Source organism: Lagenorhynchus albirostris, chromosome 7, assembly GCF_949774975.1.
Source record: "Lagenorhynchus albirostris chromosome 7, mLagAlb1.1, whole genome shotgun sequence".
Taxonomy (NCBI): Eukaryota; Metazoa; Chordata; class Mammalia; order Artiodactyla; family Delphinidae; genus Lagenorhynchus; species Lagenorhynchus albirostris.
In genome coordinates, this window is record NC_083101.1 from 87,087,512 (window position 1) to 87,114,063 (window position 26,552).

Below are 26,552 nucleotides of genomic sequence, written 5' to 3' on the forward strand. Positions count from 1 at the left end.
TGTTGAGGATTTTTGCATCTATGTTCATCAGTGATATTGGCCTGTAGTTTTCCTTCCTTGTGACATCTTTGTCTGGTTTTGGTATCAGGGTGATGGTGGCCTTGTAGAATGAGTTTGGGACTGTTCCTCCCTCTGCTATATTTTGGAAGAGTTTGAGAAGGATAGGTGTTAGCTCTTCTCGAAATATTTGATAGAATTCGCCTGTGAAGCTCTCTGTTTCTAGACTTTTTTTTGTTGGAATATTTTTTATCACAGTTTCAATTTCATTGCTTGTGATTGGTGTGTATGATCCTTTTAATGTACCGTTGAATTCAGTTTGCTACGTTTTGTTGAGGATTTTTGCATCTATGTTCATCAGTGATATTAGCCTGTAACTTTCTTTTTTTATGGTATCTTTGTATGGTTTTGGTATCAGGGCAATGCTGGCCTCATAGAATGAACTTGAAAGTGTGCTTTTGCAATTTTTTTGGAATAGTTTGAGAAGGATATTGTTAATTCTTCTCTAAATGTTTGTTGAATTCAACTGTGAAGCTGTCTGGTCCTACACTGTTTTTTGTTGGTAGTTTTGTGATTACTGATCCAATTTTATTACTGGTAATTAGTCTGTTTAAAATTTCTATTTGTTTCTGGTCAGTCTTGGGAGATTATTCATTTCTAGGAATTTGTTCATTTCTTCTAAGTTGTTTACTTTATTGACATAAAATTGTAGTAATCTTTTATGATCCTTTGTATTTCTATGGTATCAGTTGTAACTGTTTCATTTCTGATTTGATTGATTTAAGTCTTCTCTCTTTTCTTGAAGAATCTGGCTAAAGGTTTATCAACCTTTGTTATCGTTTTGAAGAACCAGCTCTTAGTTTCATTGATCTTTTCTTTTTTTTTTTTTTTTTTTTTTTTTTTTTTTTGCGGCTTGCGGGCCTCTTACTGTTGTGGCCTCTCCCGTTGCAGAGCGCAGGCTCCAGACGCACGGGCTCAGCGGCCATGGCTCACGCGCCCAGCTGCTCCGCAGCATGTGGGATCTTCCCGGACCAGGGCACGAACCTGGGTCCCCTATCGGCAGGCAGGCTCTCAACCACTGTGCCACCAGGGAAGCCCTTTTCTTTTTTTTTAAGTCTCTCATTTATTTCTGTTCTGATCTTTATTTCTTTCCTTCATAACTTTCAATTTTGTTTGTTCTTTTTCTAGTTCCTTTAGGTGTAAGTTTAAGATGTTGATTTGGGTTTTTTCTTGTTTCCTGAGGTAGGCTTGTAATGCTATAAGCCTTGAAACTGCTCTTGCTCAGTCCCACAGATTTTGGATCATTGTGTTTCCATTTTCATTTGTCTCCAGGTATATTTTTATTTCTTCTCTGATTTCTTCAGTGATCCATTGGTTGTTTAGTAGCATATTGTTTAAACTCATGTGTTTGTGTTTTTGCAGGTTTTTTTTTTAAATAGTTGACTTTTAGTCTCATATTGTTGTATCAGAAAAGATGATTGATATGATTCCAATCTTAAATTTACTAAGACTTGTTTGTTGCGTAGCATATTGTCTATCCTGGACAGTGTTCCATGTGAACTTGAAAAAAATGTGCATTCTTCTGCTTTTGGATGGAATATTCTATATTTATCTGTTAAGTCCATCTGATAAAATATGTTGTTTAAGGCCAGTGTTTCCTGATTGATTTTCTGTCTGGATGATCTGTCCAGTAATGTCAGTTGGGTGTTAAAGTTCCCTACTATTATTGTATTACTGTCAGTCTATCCCTTTATGTCTGTTAATAATTTGCTTTATGTATTTAGGTCCTCCTATGCTGGGTGCACATCCATTTACAAGTGTTATACCTTCTTCTTGAATTGATCCCTTGATCATTATGTAATGTCTTTCTTTGTCTCTTACTACAGTCTTTGTTTTACAGTCTATTTTTTCTGATATAAGTATTGCCACCCCAGTTTTCTTTTCCTTTCCATTTTTAAGGAATACCTTTTCCCATTGCCTCACTTTCAGTCTGTGTATCTTTAGCTCAAGAGTGAGTCTCTTGTAGGTAGCATATAGATGGGTCTTGTTTTTGTATCCAATCAGCCACGCTGTGTCTTTTGATTGTAGCATCTAGTATATATATATATATATATTTTTTTTTTTTTTAGTCCATATATTTTTAAAGTAATTAGTGATAGGTATGTTCTCCTTTCCATTTTGTTAATTGTTTGGTGGTTGTTTTTGTAATTATTTTTGTGTCTTTCTTCTCTTCCTTGTGATTTGATGGCTATCTTTAGTGCTATGTTGGCATTCCTTTCTCTTTTTCATATGTGTTTAGATTTTTGGTTTGTGGCTACCAAAAGTTCCTCAAAAGGATAACATAAATTGCTGATCTTTCAAGTTCACATACACTTAAGAACCCTACATGTTTTCTCTCCTCCCCCGCCGTGATTGCTGTTTTTGACATCATATTTTACATCTTTTTGATTTATGTAGCTCTCAACTACTTATAATGGATATACACGATTTTACTACTTTTGTCTTTAAACCTTCCTACTAGCTTTATACATGGTTGATTTACTACCGTTACTGTATATTTGCCTTTACCAATGAGATTTTTTTCCTTTTGTAATTTTCATATATCTAGATGTAGCCTTTTCTTTTTCACATAGAAAAGTCCCTGTAACATTTCTTGGAAGCTGGTTTGGTGGTGCAGAACTCTTAGCTTTTGCTTGTCTGTAAAACTTTTGATCTCTCCATCAAATCTATATGAAAGCCTTGCCAAATAGAGTATTCTTGGTTGTAGGTTTTTCCCTTTCATCACTTTAAGTATATCATGCCACTCACTTCTGGTCCTGCAGAGTTTCTCCTGAAAAGTCAGCTGATAGCATTATGGAAGTGCCTTTGTATGTAACTTGTTGCTTTTCCTTTTGCTGCTTTTTAATATTCTCTCTTTATCTTTAATTTTTGCAGTTTTAATTGCAATGTTTCTTGGTGTGCTCCTGTTTAGGTTGATCCTATTTTGTGCTTCCTGGACCTGGACGTCTTTCCTTTTCCAGGTTAGGGAAGTTTTCAGCTATTATGTCTTCAAATATGGTCTCTGCCCCTTTCTCACTCTTCTTCTGGGACCCCTATAATGTGAATGCTAGTATGCTTGATGTAGTCCCAGAAGTCTCAAACTGTCCTCCTTTCTTTTTATTCATTTTTCTTTTATCTATTCCTTCAGTGATTTCCACTGCTGTGTCTACCAGCTCACTGATCCATTGCTCTGTATCATATGATCAACTGTTAATTCCTTCTAGTGTACTTTTGAAGTTGTATTTCTGCATTTTTTATTATTGAGATATAACTGACATATCATAGTATTTTTTAAGTGAAGTATAGTTGATTTACAGTAATATATTAGTTTTGAGTGTACAGCATAGCAATTCAGTATTTTTACAGATTATATCCATTGAAAGTTATTACAAGATAATGGCTATAATGCCCTGTGCTATATAATATCTCCTTGTTGCTAATCTATTTTATATACAGTAGTTTCATCTCTTAATCCCATACCTGTATCTCATCCCCATCTGCTTCCCTCTCCCCACTGGTAAGCATGAATTTGTTTTCTATATCTGTAATTCTGTTTTTCTATATACATTCACTTGTTTTATTTTTTAGGTTTCACATATAAGTGATATCATATAGTATTTTTCTTTATCTGTCTGCCTTAATTCAGTAAGCATAATATTCTCTAAGTCCATCCATGATGCTGCAGTTGGCAGAATTTCATTCTTTTTTTATGGCTGAATAATAATCCATTCTATATATGTACCACATCTTCTTTATCCATTTGTATGTTGATGGACACTGGATTGCTTACATATCTTGGCTATTGTAATTAATACTTCTCTGGATATTGGGGTGCATGTATCTTTCAAATTAGTGTTTTCATTTTTTCCAGATATATACACAGAAGTGGAATTGCTGGATTATAGCATAGTTCTATTTTTAGTTTTTTGAGGAACCTCCATACTGTTTTCCATAGTGGCTGTACCAATTTACATTCCCACCAACAGTGTACAAGTGTTCCCTTTTCCCCACATCCTTGCCAACATTTGTTATTTGTGGTCTTTGTGATGATAGCTATTCTAAGAGGTATGAGGTGATAGCTCATTGTCATTTTGATTTGCATTTCTCTAAAAATTAGCAATGTTGAGCATCTTTTCCTATGCCTGTTAGCTGTGTATATGTCTTCTTAGGAAAATATCTTTTCAGCTTTTCTGCCCCATTTTTTGATTGGATTGTTTGGGTTTTTTGACATTTTTTTTTTGATATTGAGTTGTATGAGCTATTTATATTTTTTGGATATTAGCCCCTTGATGGTCATATCATTTGCAAATATTTTCTCCCATTCTTTAGGTTGTTGTCTTGTTTTGTCAGTGGTTTCCTTTGCTGTGCAAAAGCTTGTAAGTTTGATTAGGTCCCATTTATTTATTTTTGCTGTTGTTTCTTTTGCCTTAGGAGACTGATCCAAAAACTGTTGCTAAGATTTATGTCAAAGATTGTTCTATGTTCTCTTCTAGGAGTTTTATAGTTTCAATTATTACATTTAGGTCTTTAATCCATTTGGAGTTTATTTTTGTAGTTGGTGAGTAAATGTTCTATTCTCATTGTTTTACATGTGGCTGTCCAGTTTTCCCAGAACCACTTATTGAAGAGACTGTTTTCTCCATTGTATATTCTTGCCTTCTCTGTCATAGATTAGTTGACCATAGGTGCTTGGGTTTATTTCTGGGCTCTCTATTCTGTTCTGTTGATCTATACTAAGGAGAAATGTTAAGGAGAGAGTTTCAATTTCAAATGAAAGGACTCTAATGGTATCTCAAAGTCATAGGAAAATATAAAGTTCTCCAGTACAGGTAAGTACATAAACAAATATCAAAACCAGTATTATTATAATTTTGGCTTATAATTCTTCTCCTTGTTTTCTACAGGATTTAAAAGACAAATGCATAAAACTAATTATAAATCTGCTAATGAATACATGACATAAAGATATAATTTATAACATCAATAAGATAAAAGGTGAAAGCAGAGCTGTAAAGGAAATTATTTTAATGCAATTGAAATTAAGTTGGTATCAATTTAAGATAGAATAAATTTGAATCCACACAGTCTGACTTGCAGAGCCTACACTTTTAACCAGCCTCTTGCCAGTGACAACTGCCCAGGAAAATAGTCAAATGAAAACCACAGAAAAATATCCATTTCTTTTTGTCTTAACAACATTTGTTGTAATTTTGTTCTTTTTCATCTAGGCCATCAAGACTTATTTATCCCAGTGTTCCCTCGAAACACAGTTCACTGTGCTTTGGCTTTCAGTGAAAGTTAGTTGACAGTAAAACTAAATGAACAGAATTCCTCTTCCTCTCCTTCCATTTACTCTGACAGAAGGAGCAAAGAAGAGAAATGAAAATACTGACCTCCACACTGTATAACAGTTTCTCGACACTTGTCTTTGCATGATAAAAGACCATTTACATATCCATACTTGATAGACCTAGAAAATGATGAAGCATAGGTCCAGTGTAACATGTTATAAGGTTTTTGTCTGTAAAGATTCAAGAATATGTATTCTGACAGAATCTATCCCATTCAGCAAACAATTGCCTTACACCCAAAAGACATTTCCTTAGATACATATTTTTTTTTTTTTAGACCCAAATCCATTGTGGGAGAGAAAGGGATTATGAGTCCCTCTCTATCCAGGCTGCAGGATGGAAGTGAGAATTGCAGTAACTTACCCCTGGCTTTGCTGTGTCACAGGAGCCACCATTCTTTTCTGGGAATGCAAGATTTTCAGTACCAAGATGTCCTCTAGTAAAAGCCCTTCTCTGTGAGGAGGAATGGGTGAAGGAGGCAGAAGGAGCACCAAATATAACAATACAGTGTGACTTCATAAGGTCAAAATTAAATTTCCCCCAAATTGTAACATTTTCAAGCATGAAGCAGTATGGCTTTGCCCCTGATCCCCCATGACTATAACAGGTATTTAGAAACAGATGACCTCATTCAGAACATCCAATAAAACCTCCACCTGGGAGAAGCTACAGGGACTGGACCTATAGTTAATCAGTGTGGTGAGTCAGGTTAGAGTTTTAATTAGCACTGCAGTCCATATCAAAACACCTGGGGTACTAATCATCTGAGTGATCCAGTCAGACAGACTGCTTGGAAATCTCTGTGGATGAAGGCTGTAAATCTGCACTTCCATAGGCTTGCCAGTTGATTACTGCTTTACCTCCAAGGTTTTTTTAACAGTTTCGTTGAGATATAATTAACATACAATAAACTGCACATATTTAAAGTGTACAGCTGATAAGTTTTGCTGTAGGTATACACCATGAAACCATTACCACAATCAAGAGAGTGAACATATCCATCACCCCCCAAATTTTCCTTGTGCTACTTTGTAATCCATTCATCTTGCCCCTCCCAGGCCCGCCCCCAAGCAACCACTGATCTGCTTCCTGTCACTGTGGATTAGTTTGCGTTTTTGAGAGTTTTATATAAATGGAATCATTCATAAGCTTAAGACTGCCATAAAAGAAAAATCTGAATTTAGGAAAAGTTTTTACACAGTAGAAGGTGATGTTTATAACAGAAATGAAGTTGATATGTATATTTTTTCTATAATACTTTCCTCCTCAATGACTGGCCTTTTTATATGAATTTCTGTTTTTACATTATTATTAAATAATATAGCATATCTAAACATAAGATATTTCTTTTGAAATTAAAATTTTAGCAATATTTCATTTTTATATCCAAAAGTTACCTCCTGAACCCAAAGTTGTTTCACTTGATCTTGGTTGCCTTTTGTTTTTAATGTTTTTACAGAGCATATAGGATTGGGCAATGCAGAGATGTCAAAGTGCTTAGGCTGATATCCTTGGGAACTGTGGAGGAGATCATGTACTTACGACAGGTATACAAGCAGGTAAATATATATTTCCCTTTTTCTAATTAAAAGTAAACACTTGTCAGTTTTTAAAAATTAATAATAAATTTGTGTACAAATATGTTTTTTATTTTATTCTAGCTATAATAAGGAATTTAATAAGATTATGAAATATACTGTAGAATACACTTCTATAAAACAGATTAAATCTTAGGTTCATTGAATTTTAGAGCTGAAAGTTTCTTAGAGCAGTACTTCTTTAATGTACACATGAATTACCTAGGGATCTTTAAAATACAGATTCTGATTTAGTAGTTCTGGGTGGAGCGCAAGATTCTGCATTTTTAACAAGCTCCCGGAAGTGCCAACACTACTAGTCTGCAGATCACAATTTGAGTAGCAAGGTCACAGCTCCCCAAACTGTGGGCCAAGATGTAAGTGTATGCCACAGATGGGGTACAGGTGCACCCAGACATCCTACAGCTCTCTGGGCAGCAAGATTATCTAAGCCAGCTTCCAGCCTTGAGTAACCTCCTCTTCGAGTAGATGTTCACATGTTTCCATTATCTATGTGTGCATGAAGAAGACTGGAGAGGAATACCTGAGAGATATCTAATACAAATGTTTCGTGTTGTATATAATGAAACTGGGATCCAGGACACCCCAGTAAATGAAATTATAGGAATAGAACTCAAGGGCACTAACTACTGTGCTGATGCTTTTAATATTCATCTAAAATTGCATTAACTCTTTAATATCCTTAGAGTATCAATTACTACTCCATTTATGCCTCTAAATAAAGTTTAGTTAGTCTGTAACTGCCTGCTTGAGAAGATCTGGAATGAGGTTCAAGTTTAATTATAAATGTTAAATTTGAATTATATTAAATTATATTAAATTTGAATTATATATATATATATGAATTATATATATATATAATATATATATATGAATTATATATATATATATATATATATTCAGCTGGAATCTGTTTAAGAGCAAACATCTGCCACATGTGGTGGTAGTTAACCTAAGAATGATCCAGTCTTAAATTTGTGCTATTTTCTTAATTCTAAAAATAGAATTGTACACAGCAGTGTTTATTTTTCTTAAAGCATTTAGCTCTGTAAGAAACCTTTAATCTTTTTGTTCTTAGGTATAGCACAACTACTTGAAAATTATTTTTTCAGACATTAACTAATCTTGGAAAAAAGTAGGATATTATTTTTTCATGTTAGGAACAGCTATTTAGAATACTATCTTTGACTTGTCACAAGGAAGAGTCTTTCCTCAATCACATAGTAAGTTTTCTTGATCCCATTACTATATGTATTTCCTCTTTGCCTATTCATCTGACTCATTTCATGAAATAAAATGGCCTGTTATATAATAATATGTAATAAAAAGGCTTCAGAAGATGAGGGTAATTTAAGTTTTCAGAACTTTGTATGATCTAATTGCTTATTAAAATAAGCCACTTAAGGAACATTCAGCCATACAACTTGATAAGCACAAATAAAGATAAGATGGCAATCATATGAGGAAATGGCATAAATGTGATTTAAACATTGATTGGAATTTGAACCAAGGGTGCAAATGGCAAACACACGCTAGCCTCACAAGTGTTCCTCAAATCTCTTGGGAGGAAAACAATCCAAAATGATGTTTTAAAATTCTGTAAAAATGTTGGAAAGAAAAAAGAGTTCTCTCTGTGGGCCAAAAATGATAAGGAACCCTGAAAGACAAAGGGCAGTTGAGATGAGATTGAAGGAAGAAACAAAGCTAAACTCAGTCATGAGAAGACTACTGGAAAAGGTAGGTGCAACTTGTGAATATTCCAAGCTTAGAGTCAACAGATACTAAGAATAGAAAGGAGCCTTGGGTTAACTGTGATGCCCCCTCTTTGGGTATTATTAGTGATCTAACAAGGTGGTTTAACCCTTATGATCTTTCCCCCATTGTACCAGATTGTAGACAATGGAAATGTCTGCTCTCAAGTAGGAACAATAAGTAGAACTACTGGAAGGAAGGAAACAAAGCTCTAAATTCTTGCTGAAATCAAGAAGAAAGTCCAAAATAATAAATATTTGCAAACCCCTCCACCTGCTGCCTGCTTTGAATAACTACTGCAGTAGGCCTAGATAAGCCCGTTAGGCGTTTGACAGATGAATATTCCCCCCCACCCCTCCAAAACAATAATTAGTATTGAACAGTTTAGGAAAATAAACACTATGAAAATGGCCCTCAAAGATACCAGGTCCTAATCCCTGGAACCTATAAATGTTACTTTATATGGAAAAAAGGGTCTTTGCAGATGTGATTAAATTAAGAATTTTTGAGATGGGGAGATTAGCCTGGATTGTCCAGGTGGGCCCTAAATCATAAGCATTCTTATAAGTAGGAAGCAAAGGGAAATCTGACAGAGACAGAAGGGAAGCCAGTGTAACCCCAGAGACAAGAGATTGGAGCTATGTAGTTATAAACTAAGGAATGCTGGCAGCCACCAGAAGTGAAAAGAGGCAAGGAATGGATCCTCCCCTAGAGCCTATGAAGAGAACATGGCTCTGCCAAAACTTGATTTCATTCTGGTGATACTGATATCAGACTTCTAGCCTCCTGTAAGAACTATGAGAGAATACATTTCTGTTGTGTTAAGCCACCAAGTTTATGATAATTTATTACAAGAGATATAGGAACTCATATAGGCACTAAAAAAGAATTAACATCAGAGAAAACAAAATTAATAGAAAAGAGTAAAAGATTTTTGAAGAAATATCACTATTCAAAAGGTAAATGAGGTTGTAGGATCCTGGGAACAACAAAAGACTACTAGAAAAAAAATCCATTAGAGATCCAGAAAACGAGAAACTCCAGCAATAGGCTGAATAGCAAAGAACAAAGTTTTCATCTAAAAGAAAGAGCCATGCAATTCTTCTAGATTACAGAGCAAAAAGACAGAGGTAGAACGAACACATGTAAGAAAACTTAGGAGAAATGAAGGCTAGATGTAGAAGTTCCAATATCAGTCTTATAGTTGAGCAAGGGAACAGAAGAAAGAGAAGGAAGAAGTCCCAAAAGATGAGAGTCCACAGATTATGAGCCCCACTGAGTGTTAAATAGGATGAATGAAAATAGATCCACACTTACATTGTCTTTCTATAATTGTAAAATTTCCAGAGATAAACTTCATGGAGAGAAAAAAAATTGTCTACAAGAGTACTAGAATTAAATAGATAGCTAACTTCTTAATAGCAATACTGGATATTTCGGAGCAGTAACTTCAAATGAGGGGAAATCATAGCTCTATATTGTCAAAGAAAGTGAATTTTTAATTCAAAACTTTTCCACAGTGGTGGAAATTTTTCCTTCAGTGGTGAGTTCTATCAAACATTTAGTATTCTTTTTGAGAACAGAGGAGGGAACAATTCTAGCCTACTTTAGAAAGATAGAAGAATCCCGATGCCAGAATTGGCAAAGACATTACAAGAACAGAAAATTATAGACAAATGTGTCTCATGAACATAAATGTAAGTCTTTAACAAAGCCTCTGTTAGTAGTTGAATTGTGCCCCCCCCAAAAAAAATAAAATAAAAAACATATGTTGAAGTCCTTAACCCCTGGTACCTGTGAATGGAATCTTATTTGGAAGTAAGGTCTTTGCACATGTAATCAAGTTAAATAAGGTTATACTCTATAACGGTGGGCCCTAATTCAATGACTGGTTTCTTATAAGTGGGAAATTTGGATACAGACAGACACAGAAGGAGGATGCCATGTGATGACAGAGGCAAAGATCAGAGTGATGAAGCTGCAAACTGAGGAATGCCTAGGACTGCCAGCAACCACCAGAACTAGGAAGAGGAAAGGAAGGATATTCCCTTAGAACCTTCAGAGAGAGTATGGCCCTGCCGATATCTTGATTTCAGACTTTGAGCCTCCAGAACTGAGAGAGAATAAATTTCTGTTGTTTTACACCACCTGGTTTATGGTACTTTGTTACAGCAGCCTTAGGAAACTGATATAGCCTCTAAGGCAAATATTGTAAATTTGACTACATTTTTATATGAAACTTCTATATGACAAACGAACTATAAGCCAAATTAAAGGAGAGACCAGAGGAAATGCTTGCCATAAGTATAATAAATTAGCATCTATAATATATAAAGAACTCCTACAAACCAATAAAAAGACTGATTAGGCATTTTAGTGAAGAAAAAATACAAACAGTTAACATGTATATGAAAAGATGCTTAACTACACTTATAATGGAGAAGTAAAAAATAAGATCGTGTTCTGCACGTTCTGCAAAAGACTTTTTTGTTTTGTTCTGTGGGGGGTTTTTTAGGGAGGTGAGGAGATTGGCGTTGCTCATTGTTGTTGGGGATATTTTTAAAGAGGTGTTAATATAGTATTTTTGAGAATACAACTTGGTGCACTTATTTTAGAAGCTAATTTAACAGCATTTTTAAAATGCACTTTCTCCCTATTTACCTGGCAGAAATATTCTCACATATGCACATTGAAGGATGACAAGGATTTATATTCAGAATTGTTAGTATTTGTTCAAAAATGAAAAAAGGAACAGCCTAAATGTCCAATAGTAACAGAATTAACATAAATTCTGATATACCCATATACAGCAAAAAAAAAATTTTAAAGATTATAGAGCAAATGTACTGATGTGGCACAATCTTTAAGACATTTTAAGTGGGGCAAAAGTAACTTGCCGAACAAGTATATCAATTGTGTTTATTTATAAAACTGTTTCTACATGTATATATAAATAGTTCTAACTGCATTGAAAAAGATCTAGGAAGGATAAACCTAAACATTACAGTGTTGGTTAGACCGATAAGGGATGATCTGTGTTGTTCAAGGGGGACTTGCCCTTTGATGTTTTTGTTTATGTTTGTTGTGATAATGCCTTCACAACATAAAATATATTTTATACTTTAAAAAAATTGCTTATATAGCAACTGCGCTCCTTTAGGTTTGGAGCATTGCATGTAATCTAAAATTTGGCATTCAAAAATTCATCTTTCATATATATGTAATTTATTTAGAAATTAATATGTATTTACAGAAGAGTTACAAGATCAGTACAGAGAACTCCCAATTAACGTCACCCAAATTCCCCAGTTGTTAACATTTTACCACATTTGCTTTCTCCTTCTCTCAGCCATGATCTTTATTCTTTTTCTGAACCGTTTTAGAGGAAGTTGAAGATTTATCACCTTTAAATTCTTTGTTTTCTCCCAAATAAGGACACCGTCCTATTTATATGTACATATAAAAATAGCTTTATGCATTATAAACACTCAGTTTTACATATTGTTCTGCAACTTGCTTCTCCCTTACCGCCCCCCCCCGCCACTCTCCTCTCAAAAATGCAGTTATCCATGGGCTTCTCTGGTGGCGTAGTGGTTGAGAGTCCGCCTGCCGGTGCAGGGGACACCGGTTCGTACCCCGGTCCAGGAGGATCCCACATGCCGCGGAGCGGGTAGGCGCATGAGCCATGGCTGCTGAGCCTGCGCATCCAGAGCCTGTGCTCCGCAATGGGAGAGGCCACAACAGTGAGAAGCCCACGTACCGCAAAAAAAAAAAAAATGCAGTTATCCAAATCAAGAAACTAACACTTATACAGCATCACCTTGTAATCCATAGAACCCATTCAGATTTCATCAGCTTTCCTGGCAATGTCTCCTTTCTCCTTCTGGCTCAGGATTCAATCCAGGATCATAATTACATTTCTTTTTGTGTCTCTTAAGTTTTCTTCAACCTTAAGTTACCCAGGCTTTTCTGGTCTTTCATGACCTTGACAGTTTTAAAAAATAAAGCCTTTCCTAGTGTATGCTTTCCCTCAACATATGTCCATTTGATGTTTCCTCATCTTCCAACTCAAGAGAAGAAGCCTTGACAAGAATGGTACAGAAAGAATGCTGTGCTCTTCTCATTGCATTGGTCAGAAGGCACCTGGTGGTGACCTGATCCACCACTGGTGATATTAACCTTGATCACCTGTCAAGTTTGTGTCTGCCAGCTTTTTGCACTGCAGAGTCACCACTTTTTTCATTTGTAAAACAGTATATATTTTATGGGGAGATCATCAGAGACTATGCTAATATAGTCAGCCCTCTGTATCCATGGGTTCTGCATCCTCAGATTCAGCCAACCATGGATTCAAAGTATTCAGAAAGAAAATTCCAGAAAGTTCCAAAAGCAAAACTTGAATTTGCTGTGTGCTGTTTACCTAACATTTACATTGTATTTACAACTATTTACACAGCATTTACATTGTACTAGATATTACAAGTAATCTGTAGATGATTTAAAGTATATAGGAAATAATGCATAGCTTATATGCAAATACTGTGCCATTTAATAAAAGGGACTTGAGCATTCATGGGTTTTGTTATCCGTGGGGATCCTGGAACCAATCCCCCCGATACCAAGGGACGACGGACAGCTGTATCCTGTTCCTCATCAAGCTTGTACTCATCGGCCTTAGCTTTCATTGATGATTCCAGCCTGAATCGGCTACTACTATGATGGTTTGTAAGACGGTGATTTTTCTATTTCCATTATTACTTCCTTTATATTTGTTGGCATTCTACCATAAAAAAAGAGCTTTCCTTTCTCTTCCATTTATTTAATCTGTGTGGACTCATGAGATAGTATTTTAGTAACGGATTTTAGTAACCCACTGAATATCAATTATTTTTATGTTCAAACTCTCATTTTTTGACCAGTGAGAACCCCTTCAAGGGGGCTTCTGTGTCATTTTGACAAGCCCTCATCATGCTTATTGCACTTCCTTACTGTGGTAGGCTGAATAATGGCCCCCCACAGATATCCACATCCTAATTCCCTGAACTGACCTGGATTATGTGAGTGGGCCTAGTGTAATCACAAGGGTCCTTATAAAGGGAGGGGTAGCAGTAGGGTCAGAAAAAGGAAAGAAGGCAATGTGATAACAGAAGCAGAGGGTCAGAGAATGATACGAAGATGCCTCATTACTGGCCTTGAAGATGGAGGAAGTGGTCATGAGCTCTTAACATGATGAATATTCCTGTTTTGCTTCTTGCATATCTTGTATATTGTGAAGAAATCTAAGCATTTTATAGCCTCGTATGGGTTCTTCTTAAGCTAGAAACTAAGCTACATTTTCCAAATACTGATTTTTTCCCTACCCTCTTGAATTCTAACATGATTTTGTTATAGTTACCCTACAGATGGATGCATCTGGCCTTCACTTTTACTGGAGCCACTTTGGAAAACTTAAGTACAAAATAATGTGCCTTTTATAAGTTTTGTGACAAAACTTTGGTGGGAGACTTATAAAGATTTAGATTAATGCTTACAAATTACTTTGGTGATTATATTTAGTAGTATAGCAGTCTGACAATACAGTGTTTAAGGAAGAGTCAGTAGTAAGGGTAAAATCATAGGTAACTGGGCCATCGAGTACATCAGTTGCTATTGTGATTCTGTATTTCCAGGACTATAGCCCATACTTCTGGGACGTTGATATAAAACTAATCAAGTTGGTATGTTGATCCATAACTTATTCAAACTTAGGTCCCAAGGGTCTTGTTTTAAGAGGGACATCTGGATATGAGAAATTGATACAAGTATAAATTTTGAATTCAGCCAAACTCAGGTAAAAATTCTAGAAATGATGCTTCCTAGTGAGGCAGCTGTGAACAAGGCACTTAATTTCTCTGAATTTAAGTTCTTTTATTTCTAAAAGGGAGATGATAATATCTTATAGGATTGTAGGAATTAAATGAGAATATAAAAATGCTACACATGTGTTCAATAAATAGTAGCTATTATTAATAAGAATAATTTTATTTGCCTAAAGTAATTATTATAGTGCAAATCAATCTGATGATAATCACCATAAAGTATCGCTTCTTACTAATCCTTCCATTAGCAATAGATGGAAGTTATTTTTCATTCTTTGTTTCAAGAAATGTTAGAGTGTACATGGGTTAATCAAATTGTATGTACATTATATACAATAAAGTATCTAGTAAATAAAGAGATTACATTATGTTGGTACTAAAATGGTATATGTCCTTAAGGGTTCCATGTCAGTGTTCTTTCTGTGTTCAGAATTGTTTCAGAGATGCAATGTTGCTAAACAATGATTGGGTTTTTGCTCTTAGTTGACAGTGTAACCATGGCCACAATTAGTTTGATACCAACGTGGTTATTATATAATTACTTTAGATTATAATTTAACTTTGGTGATGTAGCGACTATTTCTGTCAGTTTTAGTAGTTTCTATTGAAATAAGAGTCTAGAAAGGAGAAAAGTGTATTCAAATGTATGCCTTTTACATTTTACATCAGGTGGCTAGTCCATACAGATACGATCTTGAGTCAGTTGTTAGAAAACAGATAAAATAGGAAATGTAAGATTTCTTCTTTAATAAAACTGGCCAGATTATTATTATTTCACCATAATGGCAACATCTGCCAGGGAAATTAAAATAAAATTTCCTCCCTACGGAGATTCTGCCTGCTCCAGCTAAAGCTGTGTATATACAGGGAATGCCAGGAAATTCTGACATATTGTTGGAGCGAACACTTCAAAACATCTTGTGTTTTTTCTGTTATAGCAACTTCACTGTGTGGTGGTTGGAAGTGAAAATGCCAAGCGGTATTTTGAAGCAGTTCAAGGATCAAAAGAGCATCGAGGAGAGCTTTTTGGAGTCTATAATCTCTTCAAACTGAGGTCTCAAGGGTCTTGTCTTACAAGGGACATCCTGGAGGTGTGAAATTTTTCTCTGATTTTTTTCAATATTTTAAACATGGACTTCTCCCTCAGGAAAATTGCTGGTGCCTTTTCAGAGAAATTTTTGGTTTTCTTTTTAAAAAATGTTTTATGTTTAGAATTTCTACTTTTATAGAAATAGGAAATGAATTACTGTACCTCTGAACTAAGATTTTCCCCATGCATAGTTATAAATAATGTACATACACAAATTCAGATACATATACAAGACAGTATGACCTCCAAGGCCATTTTCAGACGGTAAAGAGAAATTTATTATTTTGAAAACAGCTGTTGAAGTCAGGAACTAAAAAAAGAGACTTTCCTAAATAAACAAAAATATAAAATGTGTTTTGATTAAAAGTTACCAAATACTCCCTGAGATGCACTCTCATGTCTCATGGAGATTTTTGTTTTCTGTTCCCAATAAAAATTCCACACCAATATTTCAAACTCTCCCAGTTGTGTTCATCCTCAGGATACAGATGTTTCTTATTCTTAACAGGATATTTATATCCTTTAAAAAATCTTTTAAATTCTTTAATATACCAAAGTACTAAGAATATTAACCTATTTTTTAGTTAATATTGATGAGAGTATCATAAAATCCTGGACTATCGTTTTTTTCAATCCCATCATCATACAGTTGAGGAAATTGAATCTTGGAAAACTTAAGGATATTTCCCTTAACTTCCAGGACTTTGTAGTAAAACGTTAATGTACTTCATTTATTTAATAGTACCGTAAAAACAGTTAAAGGAACAATTGGTCCCTGTCCTTAAAGAACTTAGACCATCTTTATGGGAGGTGGAAGAGAACATTTACATACTGAACACGTAACATCAGTAAGCATATGTTAAGCAAGTTTAGTAGCAGTTCAAACGTGATCATCAATGGTTGCGGAAGAGGAAGGTATATATGATTTGTATGTTGTGAATATTACAACTGTTATACAATGTCTGATGTATATTGCTCAGTTTTTATTTTATAGTTACTATTTGATTCTGAATTGAGTGACCTATTTAAAGTCTCCCTTTCTCTGTCTCTTTCTTGTTTTGAATATGCTATTTCTCTGATTGACTTGTTCTTTCCCATTCCTCTTCTCTAATCAGTAAATAGCCTTGTTTGTCCTCAGGACCCCCTCAGATCCTACCTCCAACGTTGGGTAGTACTACCCAACGTACTATATTCATGTTTCTAATTTCAAATCATTATCTGTAAAATGTATTAGTATTATATTACTTGTCCTGTTTTCTGCTGTGTATCAAATAGTTTTGTTCTCTTCTTTTATCAGAATAGCCACCTATTCCTCTGTTTAAAAAGTGTTAGGTAAGACATTCCATATGACAAGTTATTAAACGGAAAGTTCTCTTATTCTCTGGTTGTCCTAAATATATGTTGTTTCTCCTCCAGGATTGTTTATTAATGACAGGACCCTCCATATCTTATATTTTGTTTATAGTAAAATATGCTTAACTGCTTGCTAGGCACATCATTGGCACTCAATTATTAAATTAAATTTTGAATTAAAATTGCTCATTTGTTATCAGTCAGAATTCAGTAGATTCATGCTGTGCTTTTGGCCAAACGATGTTTTAAAATATTATTAGTCCAAGCCCTGCATAATGGAAACATATATTATAAAGTAAAAGAAGTATTTTACTTCCTATGATACATTTTTAATTTTTAAAGGTTATAGAAAAATCCCTTTTAAAATGTTTTAAGATGTAGAAATTTGAATATATAGAACACTTTTAATCTGATGATTTCTGGGCAATTTAGTTCTATTTTTCATTGACATTCTTTTAATGGTTTCCCTTTAGAGATAGATACTGAGAGCTAATTTCACAAATATTTATTGAGTATATGTTAAATGTCCAATACTATACATCATAGGACTAGGCATACAGAAATGAATAAAATAGACAAAAAGCCCCACCTACAAAATTTTACATTCTATTTGGGGGAAACAAATAGTAAAGAGAAATATAACTGAAGTTAGTATATTATGATGATAGATTCTAAGGATAAAAATAGAGCAAGTAGATGAATAAGTTCTAGAGATCTACTACACAGCCTGGTGAGTATTGTCAACAATACTATTATTATATACCTCAAAACTGCTAAAGGACTAGATCTTAAATGTTCTCACCACATAAAAGAATTGATAATTATATGCCATATTAGAGGTGTTAACTAAAGCTATGATGATAATCATATTACAGTATATAAATATATCAAATTTAACACCTCGTAGACCTTAAACGTACACAGTATTATATGTAAATTATATCTCAAAAAAAAACAAATAGAGCAAGGAAGGGAAATAGGGAGACTGTCAGGGAAAGAGCATTACAATTTTAGATGGAGTAGCCAAGGAAGGCTACTGTGAGATTGCATTTGATTCTTTGAAGAGACAAGAAAGGAAGAGGTGTTTTAGGCAGAGGAACAAATGCAAACAAAGGCCCTGAGGGAGGAGCATACCCAGCATGATTTCAAAATGGCAAGGAAGCCAAAGTGGCTGGAGTGGAGTAATCAAAAGAGCAAAAGATGGGGCCAGAGAAATGACAGGAAACCAGATCCTACAGGAACTTTGGCTTTGACCTGAGTGATAACAAAAGCAATTAGAGGGCTTCCCTGGTGGCACAGTGGTTGAGAGTCCGCCTGCCAATGCAGGGGACACGGGTTCGTGCCCCGGTCCGGGAAGATCCCACATGCTGCGGAGCGGCTGGGCCCGTGAGCCATGGCCGCTGAGCCTGCACGTCCAGAGCCTGCGCTCCGCAATGGGAGAGGCCACAACAGTGAGAGGCCCGCGTACCACAAAAAGAAAAAAAAAGCAGAGTTCTGAACAGCAGAATGACATAGTCTGATCTATACTATCTGTTCTAAATGTTAAGAATTGGACTGTAGAAGTACAAGAGCAGAAGCAAGAAGCCAGGTAGGAGGATACTGCAACAATCCAGCCAAGAGATGGTGGTTTGGGCCAGAGGGTAGTGGTGGATGCCCTGAAGCACTGACAGGTTTTGCTCCTGGATCATCTGATAGGGTATGAGAAACAGGAGTTAAGGATGACTCCAAGTCAACAGAAGACTGGAGTTGTCATTTACCTATCACAAAGGGGTTCTGACAGCTTGTAGATTTCTGTTGCTGCCAGTTGCATCTGTTGTAGCCATTTGAATTCTGTTGAAGAGATAAAAGGGAGTTCTCGGACAGAGGCTTCCCATTCCCTTACAGTAATAGCCTCTAGGCACTGGAAGAAAAGATCTCATGGCAATTCAGGAACTCTTTATCATTCTTTCAAGTTCTTTAGGGGTGATTCTCACTTGTTGCCCTGGATACCAGGTAACTGGAACCATGCCATTGCTATATTATGAATATTGGTGTATTCATAAGTTGGATATTTGTAACTCTGGTGATGATAGTATTATTTCCCCTTGTTCTATCAACAAATAAAGCCTTGAAAAGAGAAATAAATTTATTTCCTCTTGAAGAATTTAATATTCTAGAATCTAGGCCATTAAATATCTCTGCTAAATGATATACCAAAAGCTATAAAAGCATACTTTCCTTAAAGATGTAGCAAGCCTATTATCTAATTAAGATTTTTTTAGTTTTATATTAGATGGATATTTTCATTTTGATGTCTACTACACTGAAGGAATCAATAAACATATTTTAATGAATATGAACTATAAACACACTAGCAATATAAGCTAGAATATCGAGTGCCCAATACCCAACATTATCTGTGGTATTTAAAATGTTGATATTATGTCCTTACAGTTATTGCAATATTATATAATATTTACACATATACAATAGTTATATAGTTATCATATAGACATAGTTATTATGGCTGTCACTACTGGGTAAATTTTTAACATTTTTTCACTCTCCCTCCCTACTAGGGCTTTTAGTGGAGTTTGCTGAAAAATGTTATTAGTTTTCTATCAGAAAAAGTAAGCTTATGATAAGAAGTAAGAATTTTTTATGAGCCCAGCAGGCTTCCACTGTGCCTCTATACTACCTAAGAATTATGAGCATTGAAAAATATATATGAATTCCTTAATTAGCAAATTGAAAAATAGCATTAAGAGAGTTAAAGCAGGCTGTACTCATTTTTTTTTTTTTTTTTTTTTTTTGGCCATACCACGCATCTTGCAGAATCTTAGTTCCCTGACCAGGGATCGAACCCAGGCCCATGGCAGTGAAATCGCGGAGTCCTAAACCATTGGACCGCCAGGGAATTCCCTGGACTCAGTTTTCTTAACTCTAAGTTTTAGCATAACATTGCTGTTGTTTATCTGGTTGTTTCTACCCTATATTTTACAGTTATTTGCATTCTTTATAGAGAGAAGGCCAAGTGGAAGCAGGGATCATGACAGCTACAACATGGTTGAAAGAGGAACCTCCAGTACACAAACTAGAAACAGTAAGCAATCTTTGAATCTGTAGCCTAGAAACTCCTGGGAAACATGTATGTGAAGATTTTAAGTTTCTTTTCCTTTTCCTTCATTTTTCAATGTGTAAAGAAAATTTTTTTAAGAAATGTCAAGGACACAAAGTCAGAGGACTGTCAGTAAAATTAATAATTTAGGCTAATATTTCATATCATATCATAAAAAAAAATTCAGGAGCAGTCACCAGGTGTTTACATCCAAACTGGAATTTTAACTATGCCAAAGTGTAAATCCAAAATTAAATGCACTGTATAGGTAACCAATCCAACCTAAATAATTTTTTTTTTACTAAATAACAAATTAGATGGAAAAATAGCAATCAATGTATATTTAAAATTATTAAATTCAAACACCAAACTCATTCTCTGACTCAAGCAGATATTTTATTTAAGTCCTTTGTCTTGTGGTAGTTTGTCATCTCACATACTACAAAATCTATATTGTCATCATAAAGTCTTTTTAAAAGTAAAGAATATATGTAGAAGATTTTTTTTTAATTGTTGTTGCTATTTTTTTCTTGTTTGTTTTTTTTTTAAGGGATTTAACTCTAATTTTGTACTAGCCCAAAGATATGGGCTATATGACAACTATATTATGATATAACATATATATATGATATAACAGTACATCATATAACTGTATGATAACTATATGCAATGATAACTATAAATTTATAACACCCCTATAAATTTATATAACCAAGTATGGGGTGAATATATTTCTAAATTTATAGAAATACATGAGTATCAAATGTTGGCAGAAGTATTACCAGATAATGCTTTCCCAAAATCTTTTACTAATGAAGCCTCAGTTTTCAGAAACTGAGAATATATTTAGCTCTAATTAATGTGAAAAAAGTAAATATTGGATTTAAATTTCTAGCAAATTTTACTTCAAAATAGCTTCAATATTTTCTTTATTTATGGTGGTCAAGATCCTATCCAATCTATTTTTAATCAATTAGAAACATTTTCCAGTTGGGAATTCTTTAGCTCCTACAAATTTGTTGTGTTTTTAACGCATGATTGAAAGTATCTGCTGGACTGTCGTAAGCAATAAGTTGTGTGCTTTTCACTTTGAGGCCAGAATCAGTCTCTGCATCTTAGAAGCTAATAGCTCTGCTCTGTGTTTTCCTTATAAATAATTTGATCATTTGACATTCTAGTTTTAACTTTTATTTATTTGGAAAGTTATTCAACTTTAAAAGAGTATACCAGACTGTAATATTAAATCCTTTATGTTTGTTTACTATCAATAAATGTTTTACTTTTAGAAAATACCAGGTAATATACTTGTACATAAATTATCTGCCCAAATTCAATTCCCCTCCAGTGTGATAGATTTGATATCCTTATTTTGACGTTTTCTAATGTTTCCACCATTTCTTCTTATATAGGATAGGGAGCCTGACTGTCAAGAACACAAAGGTCCAGAACAGCCTGCAGAACCACTAGCAAAAGAAGCATGTGATCTCTGCAGTGATTTTAGTGAAGATGAATCAGTAGGAAACTCAATAATAAAGACTGCTAAAAACAAAGCATCTGACTCAAGTAAAGCTTCAGGTTCTCCTGGACAGCTTACCTTACTCCAGTGTGGTTTCTCTAAATTGTTTGAGACAAAATGTGAAGCAGTTGAGGATAGTGATGGAAATATTACCTCTGACGATGAAAGTTCTGATGAACAGCCCACATGCCTTTCAACAGAAGCCAAAGATGTTGGCTGTCGGAAAAGTCAAGACTCTCTTGGTACTTCAAAGCATCAGAAATTCACTAACATCCTAAATCCAAATGGAAAATATATTTTTGATAAAACTGAGATTTTAGAACAGAATATTTCTTCTGAGTCTGATGATGAGAAAAATTTTAAAAATACAGTTGGCCACCATTGCATTTCACAGAATGTCACAGAATCAGAAGATAGTGATATCATCTTTCCCACACAGTACACAACTCAAAGATTCCTCAAGAAGAGGGTAAAGTTTAAGCCACCTGTGGATGGATCTGAAGATTCTGAAACAGAAAACCCTGTAAATATAAGAAATAATGGTGATAATAGAAAGACCAATGTCAGAGGAAATGGACTAATTTCAAAACAATTAAATCCTGAGAACAAGACCCTAAAATCTAATACAAAAAGAAAAGGCAGTAGTGATATTAGTGACGAATCTGATGACATTGAAATTTCCTCCAAGTCAAGAGTAAGAAAGAAAAGAGCTACTAGTTCTCTGAGGTTTAAGAGAAAAGAGGAAAATAAAAGGGAACTTTACACTTTTCCAAAAACAATGAAAAAAACAAACCAACTGTGTGCAACAGATGAAGACTGTACCTCTCAGGCTATTGATGATTTTACATCCTCAGATGATGATTTATCTGTTAGCCACATCAGTGTCTCTAAACAGAGCCATAGAGCAAAAACTATAAAAGATAGAATCAGTTTCTCTTCAAAATTACCTAGCCATGAGAAAAATAGCACTTTTATACCAAGAAAACGAATGAAATTTCCAAATAAGAGCATTGTCAATCAAGATCAGATGTGTGAATCAATGGATAAATTTTTAGGTAACTGCAGATATATTCTGAAAACTTTTCTTTACATATTTGTTTCGTGCAATCAAATAGTTCCTCAAGAGATTCTTGAATTAACTTGAATTAGCTCTGCAATCAAGATGCTACATTGAGGCACAGTGAGGAAGTAGGTGGTGGCAGGATAAACGGGAAGACCACCTAGGTCAAGATAGAGAACTTTGTCATCTAGACCAGGATCCCTTCCATGTGGCCCATCTGAATCACAACCTTGCCCATACACTACTTATTCTAACTTTTTTGCATTTTTATGGCTTTATTAAATGTATATACATTTGATACAAATGTGTATCCCTAGACATTATAGTTTAGCCTCACTCATTAAAAAATTTTTATATAGCTTAATGTATAGGATTCCTCCTCCATCCCTTTTGTTTCTTTACAATTTATATGATTTCTCTGTTGAAGAAACCAGGCCAATTGTTTTCTGCAACTTGCATATTGCGGATTGGTGCAGTTGCACATATTTCTCCACCCTCTATATTTCCTGAAAATGAGCAGTTGGCATCTGACACTATATCAAATTCAGGTTCAATCCCTTTGACAAAACAAAAGTTAGTGTTTGACAGAATGTATGCTGGTTTCTCTCTTTGTGATCTTAGCGACCATTGATGCTTAATGCCTAGAATTATTTATTCATTCAGAGTAGCAAAATGACATTTTCTACTTCTCTCATTTCTTTTTCATTTGTTAGTTAGGATGCTTCTGTAAGGAGATACTTCCTCTCATCTACTATTACTTACCCAGTGGTACAGTTCATATAGAGAAGGCAGGAAAAATAATTTCTTTAACAGCTTTTAGTATAATCAATTGATTTCCTATTGATTTCTTTTCTTAAAATCATTATGAATTAATTGATTCAAACACATTTAATGAATCCAAATCCATTTCAATTAATATCCTTATTGAGACTCAATTTTCCCATCTTTGGACAGTGGGAGCCTTTAAATATGAGCATTTTGATTCCTGAGATCTTTAACATGATGCTAATCATCTTTGATACCTATCAGGTATTACAGGATGTTCCATCATGCATTTTTTGCCTCAGACCTAAAATCAGTCATTTCTCTAAGAAGTCTTAGAGTCTAAGTCTAAGAAGGTTTCTTTTAGTGAGAAAGTGTGTTTCAAGACCACAGTCTGGTGCTAGGAATGATCATTGCTACTACTCGCTTGGGCCTTTTCAGTGGATAAATTGTTTGTGTTACGTATGTTTATTCGTATGTGTGTGTGTATATATAGGTATATATGAGTTTATATACGTATTTATGTACATGTATGTATTTTTATATATGATGATAAAATATTTCATGAATTCATATTGATATTTCCATATTTGTACTTATTTTGGGGGTATAGAGCTTTAACCTCTTCTCTATCATATTTACATACCACTTCTTCTATGCTGATAATACTGGTTCTTTGGCATATAGGGAATGATTTAATTATAATGTTCCATAATTACTCATGTTTTATCCATGTTACACAAAAGTCAAATAAGAAAAATATTATTATAATATAATTCCTAGAAACATTAAGGTTTGGGGGTGGGGTTTTTTTGTATATACTCTCCCATTTCTGCCCATTTTTAAAATGGATATATTATGTCTTCATTGTCAATACACATGAATATTGCATTATACTCTCTCCTCTTAGACTTCATTTATTCTTGGTTTGCAGGTAACTATAAATTTAATGCTTCTCATTAGTCAATGTCTCTTATGTCAATGTCTCTCTAGTCATTTTGGTTGTGTGAAGCTTATTTTCCAGTAGATTCCTTATTTCTGTTAGATCTCAGGAAGTACTCATGAGAGTAATATTCCCTGAGATACTTGTTGATAGCAGTTTGTGCCCTTTATACTTAAAAGTCATTTTTTCTGGATATAAAATTCTTGACTTACACTTTCTTTTCTTAAGTATTTTAAATATGTAGCTTCATTTTCTTCTGGCATGAAGTATTGTGCTATGTGTTCTTTTTTTTTTCTTAGATGCCCAAAGTGTGTTTTTTCTTTTCCTTATTTTCTAGTAATTTTACTAGATTATGTTTTGGTGTTTGTCTTAGCTCAGGCTGCTGTAACAAGTTACCATGGACTGGGTGGCTTAAACAACATTTATTTCTCACAGTTTGGGAGGCTGGAAGTCCAAGATCAGGAAGGGTTCTTGATTAGGGCCCTCCTCCTGGTTTACAGATCACTGCCTTCTTGCTGTCTTTACATGGTCGAAAGAGAAATCATCTATCTCATGTCTTTTATTATAAGGGCACTAATCTCATTCATTAGGGCTCCACCGTTAAGACCTAACTATCTCCCAAAGGCCTAACCTCCAAACACCATCACATTGGGGATTAGGGCTTCAACATATGAGTTTTGAGGGGACACAAATATTCAGTCCATAGTAGTCTGTATCAATATTCTCATAGTGTAGTTTCAACTCAGTTTTTATTTAAGGAAAGCTTATTTGTACTAGTATTTTTAGTTACTTGTTCTATTCCTTTACTTTGACTTTCCTCTTCAGGAATTTATGTTATTCAAGTGTTCAGTCTTCCTTGCCTGTCTTCAGTATTTGTCACATTCTCCCAAATCCTATTTTATTTACTTTTCTTTGCTTTTTAAAAATGTTCTTCTATTTCTCTTAAATCAATATCTATTGTGTTTATTCTCTCTTATGTTCCGTCTAATTTAGTCTCCATTTCTGAATTTTTTTTTTAATTTCTATGTCTTTCTGAGTTCTGCCACTCATTTCTGAGTTATTCTAATTCTGATTTATATTGTTGGTTCCTATATTTTATCATTTTCTTAAGGTGTTTTACCTAATTTTGAAATCAATTACAATTTTGTTGTTTTGTAAGCATATCTTTCTGGCATATTTTCATTGTAGGGATATTATTCTGCTGCTTATTCTCTTTACTCTTATAATTTTTATGAGATTTGACCCTCTTGCTCATTTTTATAGAAATTCTTTCCCTGACTTTTTTTAAATGAGGCAGAGTTTAAAAAATCTTTTCTAATTTCACAGAGATTCATATTTGTTATTTTTCTATAGTGTTCAAAACTATGATAGGATTTCCTGTTTCTGTTTCCACTGCTTTGCTCTAGACCATCTCTTTCCCTCATCCCTGTTCTTCCTATTCTGCTCATTTTGACTCCATCCCAGCAGTTTTTCCTCATTGTATGGCCCTGGCCTGGGAGCCCTGGTAGGTTAGTTTGGGGAGTTCCTTAGGGCTAGCTTGCCCCAGCCCCTCAGGCCTTCTTACCACAAGCCTCCTGTACGCTGTACTCAGCTTTAGAGAATGCAGAACCTTCCCAGATCCAGCTACTGATCTCCAAATAACCCACTGTGCTAGGGTCTCCTGTTCTCTGATCCAGATGCCACCCTGTCACTTCCTTCTTCCTTCATCCAGACCCTGATGCCATGCAGAGTGTGTAGCTATTAGTGGGTTATACCCACCCTCTTATATTTTAGGGCTAATGGGAGTATCTTGTCATCTAATTTTGTTGTAAGTGTTGTCCTTTGCTTTTGGTTTTGCAGTCTAGTTGTTGTTCTCATGTTCTCATGTGGGGATTCAGAGAGATTGAAAAACTGCTTCCCCTTACCACCATCTGCTGAGAATCTGATTAGTAGTTTTAAGAGTTAGCATTGCTTTCAAAAGTGTCTCACTCATTCCCAAAAAAACTACATGAAAGAATCTGATATGTAAGCAAGCTTATATTTTGATAAGCTTTCTTTTGTGGTTATTAGTAGTGTCATTTAAAAGTTCATTATGATATATATTTTGATACCCTTGTAATTAAGTACAGGTTTACCCTGCTCTCCGAAAGTAGAGCC

General features: G+C 34.7%; 1 protein-coding gene across 1 annotated transcript in view; it reads left to right on the top strand.

Annotated features, from left to right (window-relative positions):
• ERCC6L2 (ERCC excision repair 6 like 2) overlaps positions 1 to 26,552 on the top strand; it is a 140,043-nt gene that overhangs the window by 81,111 nt on the left and 32,380 nt on the right. The window contains exons 13-16 of the mRNA XM_060155378.1: positions 6,847 to 6,946; positions 15,534 to 15,686; positions 20,040 to 20,120; positions 21,545 to 22,706. Of these exons, the coding sequence (XP_060011361.1) occupies positions 6,847 to 6,946; positions 15,534 to 15,686; positions 20,040 to 20,120; positions 21,545 to 22,706 (1,496 nt within the window). The remainder of the gene's footprint in view (positions 1 to 6,846; positions 6,947 to 15,533; positions 15,687 to 20,039; positions 20,121 to 21,544; positions 22,707 to 26,552) is intronic.